Below are 4,721 nucleotides of genomic sequence, written 5' to 3' on the forward strand. Positions count from 1 at the left end.
ACACACACACACACACACACACACACACACACACACACACACACACACACACACACACACGGCTGTGAATCAGTGACTGGATTTTCAAGTAGAGGATACAGGTCGAGAAGAGATCAGGCCCTGGCCAAATGATGCTCCCATTCTGCCTGCAGAGGGGTGCATGAATAATTGAAAGTGCTGGCCTAAGGAAAGGGGTGGGGGAGTGGACAGAAGGGCGAGGTGGAAGAAGAAAGATGTTTGCTGCAATGGAGGCACTTCAGTGCCTCATGGGGTGCCTCTGAGGGAAAACTTCACCATCCAAACCAAGACAGCTGGATCACTCCCTCCTCTTTCAAATGACAGTGTTGTGTTAGGTGATCTCGGAGGTCCCTTCCAGCTCTAATATTTTATGACTTAAAGTACCTAGAGGCAAATCTTGGCTCAAAGGCAAGAGACTGTGAATTACTCTTTTCCCTCTCCTCCCCACCCTGTTTCTTAGAGAGATTTTAAAGCCACATTTTCCTCCCAAGCAGGGCTGACTTTATCCAAACTGTTGGGGTCAACCATCCAGTGACAGTCCAACTGCAAGCCTATCAGTTTCCAGCTGTTTCTGTCTAGGCACATAGTAAGCACTTAATAAATGCTTTTTCATTCATTCATTTATTCATTCTTCTCACCCCATGGGGAGAGCCTTTCTTAAAGGTAATCAAATAAGGCAGTCATGACAGACTTTCCCCCCATACCAAGGAGTTAGTGGGACAGGGAGGGACAAGCAGATCACCAAGAACAGATGGGATTTTCTGAAGCTTTTCTGTTCTTACAAGCCTGCACAATAGGGAAGGAAGAGTTGGTTTTCTGGCCTTTTGACTGGGCTCAGAGATCTGTCAGCCTTCAGACCTCAGGATACAAAGTATATATATTTATAGGCCAGGTTATGGGGGGGAGCGTGGATATCAAGGGCTAATGATCAGTTTCCACCAGAGGCCCCCATTTGACATTGCTTAAGAACTTGGGATGGCTTGTAAAAGCCACTTTCCTTCCACCAGCTATTCCACATTCCCTGATTCAGCTAAGGACAAGCAGAGCAGAGGAATAATGAAATGATCAGGCTCCAATCTGCTAAACAGCAATTTCTGGGTCTTTTTCAGCACACACAGCTTTTATCAAATTGGTATTCTCCTCCTGAACACAAATGGCTTATTAGACATGACCCACTTATTCGCAGCGTCTCAGTACCATTAATAACAGTTTCTTTTGTGATTAAGTGAGTGGCTGCAAACCCTTCCTCTGATATAAGGCTCCCTGGGCACTGCCGATCCCAGTAGAGGCAGGTGACGGTCACTCCTTTGCAACAACTATTTCGTGACTTCAATGGCCAGCATTAGCTTTCTTTAGGGTGGGGGCAAATTCCTTGTAGCAGATGCAGATATCTGCCCTCCTCATTTACTACCACCCAAAGCACCACTCTTCTTCCTGGCCAATAGGTAATTTATATAAGAACTATTTGGTTCCAAAATGTGGGCTCTGAATCCAACTCAACTCTTCTCCAAGGCTATAATGGGCTCAGGAATAACAATTGTAGCTCTGGATCTTTATTAAAAAACAAACACAAATAACAACAACAACATAATGCCCAGCATAGTCCCATAATGGTTTGGCTCTCTTGCTCCCTTCATTTCCTCACTGTTCATCTCCAGGGGATCTGCCAGTGATGGAGTGGTGCTAAATGTCAGAGGCACACTCCACATGCCTCTTGGGGACTTGGGACTAGAAGGATAAGCCCTTCTTTGGAGTACCCTCAAGTGAAGGTGCTAACTAGGCAACAGGGAAGAGAGGTTTGCATTCATAGGGTTTCTGGTCAAAGAGAAAGTAACCAGAGATATGGCCGAGTTATGGAATGGGGTGGGAGGGAGGAAGGTGACAGAATTGGGAGGGATGTATCAGTGTCAGGGTCCCTAAAATAAAGAACTGAAGAGCTGTGGCTCAGGAAGGTCACCTCCACACTCCCAAGCTTGTTCTGTCCAGTCTCATAAACTTGCTCTAGATAGATTAACTCCAGTTGCTAACTTGGGTTTCTCTTCTGCCAGGATAAGACCATCTAACACCGTGACATCTATTTGCCGCTAAACATTCATTCCGACAGCCAAGAATTGAGGGTTTCCAGACTCAAGTCCTCGGGGGTCTTCAGAATCGCATGAACAGCATCCTCTGCCCTCAGCTTTAAGCCAGGGTTCTTTCAGGCTAGACTTGGAGGTGAGGGAAGAAATTGAGAAAAAATCCACTTTATCCCCAGGGTCCTCCTCCAGCAAACAAAGACACTGGGCAGGCACTCTTTCTTTATCAGCCTCTAGCTGGCTTCAGTGCCTGGGGCACAGTCTCTTTCCCTAACTCTGACAGGGGCTCGGAAGGTTTACACCTAATCTATTCTTGTCCCAGCTCCTAGGCAAAGTCCCCAGACCAGGAGAGATACCTGCAGAGCCATGCTGGTCAAGAGTGGCGATCACATTTCCCCAAAATACAAAAGAATTAGGCAAAGGACAGTGAAGTCAGACCCACAAGAAGCCCCTCCAATATTTAAGCTGCAGCTTTCCCTCTGGCTGTCGTCTGGTAGGGGAGATCAAAATCAGGAAGGACGGGGGTGAGGCTGAAACAACCCCAGCCCCCTCAGGGGAAGCCCAGTGGAGTCCCAACTTGTGGGAGAGTATGCCAGGCTTGGAGCTAAGGTGCTGGAGAGGCCCCGGCTGCTACTCCGCCTTCTAACCAGCCGAGGCTCAGCCTTGGGGTGGCCCTTGGGGAAGGCAGAAAATCAAGTTTGGGCTCTAGGCTTCTGAGACTGGAGCTGGGGGTAAGGATGGGGATGTCCTGGCCTCTCACTCTCTCCCCTGTGAACTGAGTTTAAGACACAAGGTGGGGGGGGGGGGACATTTCGTCTCCCAGAGTCATGCAAGGCGGGCAGAAGGGAAGGCGGGGGAAACCTATCTCCTCTTCTTCTCCGAGGTACAAGTAAACCAGACCCCCCTCCATGGGTTAGGGAGTACCGTGGCCTCTGAGACTGGTACCCCCTCACCAAGGTGTACATTCCAGAGAGCTGAAGGCTGGAGAAAGAGGGGAGCCCTGGCCGGTTTCCCTCTCTATATTCCATGGGGCAAGGAGAGCTGGATCCAGCTGGGACTGCCCCCCAACCCTTTCCAGCTCTGCCTTGCCCAGCTCTGCAAGCGACAGGGAGCTTGGAAAGGAACCCTGCCCCCCTCCCTCACTTTACTCTTCGGGGCACGGGAATAAAAGCAGAGGGTGGGGTGGGAAAGGGGCAGGTCTTGGCTGGGAACCCCGGCTCAGCTGGCACTCCCACAGTCCTGAGCACAGTGAGGAGCTAAGGGATGGTATATGTGGAGGGGGAGGGGTGGGGAAGCCCTGGCCCTTAGGTCCTTTCCCCAGGGCAGGAGAATGTGTCCGGACAGGGACTCGGACATTCAGCTTAGTCCAGTCGGGAGCTACGGAAGGGGGTACCCCAGTAGTCCCCTCTCCCTCGCCAAAGCACATGAGTGCATGACACCTCCAATCCTAGGGCTCCCTGGCTGACCCCCCCCACCCTAAGCCTAGCTTTTCCTCTGCCCAGGGCTGGGATCCCAGGGCTCAGCAGGGTACTAGGAGGGGAGTCAGGAAAGGGGGAGGGGAAAGGAGGGAAGAAGTGGGATGGGGCGGGGCAGGGCGGGACAGGGACAGCGTGGGGGGGGGGTGCGGCGCAGACCTACTCACCATTCCCGGAGATGTGGTTGTCCCAAGGAGCTTGTCCCCCTGGCCTCGTGGCGCCGCTGAGTTGGAGGTAAAGTCCCAGGAAGTGGAAAATCCCCAGGGTCACAACGAATGCCCCCATCTTGGCTCCCAGGGCGGGAGGGGGGCGGGGGCTCGGGGAAGGGGGGCGGCTCCGGGCGTCTCACATGGGGGAGCAAGAGCTCCAGGCGCAAGCCTAACCTCCCACGGAGACAGCAGCCACCGAAGGCTGAGGGGGAGGGGATGGGTGACAGACAAGCCCCTTAGAGAGAGCTAACCCCAAACCCCAGAGAGGGGTACCCCTGCCCCCGCCAGCTTGGTGTTCTGGCCTCTACAGCAGCCCCGGTGCTCTCGGCTTCCCCAGCCCACTACACCCTCCGCGCCTCTGGCAGCTCCAGCAGCTCTGGTGATGCGCGCCCGACCGTCCGCCCAGCCCGCCTGCCGCCCCTTAGACTGCGGAACTCTTCCCTCCAGCGGAAGACCACGCCGCTCTCGGGCGGCGGCGCCGCGTCCCGCCTAGCGCCACCAATGAAGCGGCGGAGGGATCTGGGGCTTGATTTATCATCAAAGTTTTTCCAAGGCTGTAATTTTTAAAGCGGTACCAACAACTTTCCCCTAGTTGGCCTCCAGCGGGTAGAGAGGAGGAAAGGGAGAAGAGAATAAAGGGAGGGGAGCTCAGGGGCGTCTCCCTAAGCCCCGCAATGGAGAGCATTCACTCCAGCCCGCTGCACACACTCGTTTTAAAAGGGTAAAATATAATCAAACAGGTCACGACCAAAGCAATAAACCTTCCGCGCTCCGGGCTGTGCTGGGGACCTGGCACACTCTGTAATTACGCTTTGCGATCCGTGAAGGGGCTTTGATTTCCACCTTATTGGCTTTGCTGCATCGGGCTCTGCTCCGGGCCAGAGAGACAGCACATTTTACCATCTCCTAAGGTACAGGGAGTCCCTAACTTCAGGCTATGGCCC

At 53.2% G+C, this 4,721-nt stretch overlaps 1 protein-coding gene across 1 annotated transcript in view; it reads right to left on the reverse strand.

Annotated features, from left to right (window-relative positions):
• The window catches only part of VSTM2L (V-set and transmembrane domain containing 2 like), an 83,131-nt gene extending 79,059 nt beyond the window's left edge, over positions 1-4,072 (reverse strand). The window contains exon 1 of the mRNA XM_027867208.1: positions 3,736-4,072. Within this exon, the coding sequence (XP_027723009.1) occupies positions 3,736-3,853 (118 nt within the window). The 5' untranslated portion in view covers positions 3,854-4,072. The remainder of the gene's footprint in view (positions 1-3,735) is intronic.
• Between the last annotated feature and the right edge of the window lie 649 nt (positions 4,073-4,721).

The sequence above is a fragment of the Vombatus ursinus genome, unplaced genomic scaffold (assembly GCF_900497805.2).
Source record: "Vombatus ursinus unplaced genomic scaffold, bare-nosed wombat genome assembly UNPS02014785.1, whole genome shotgun sequence".
NCBI lineage: Eukaryota > Metazoa > Chordata > Mammalia > Diprotodontia > Vombatidae > Vombatus > Vombatus ursinus.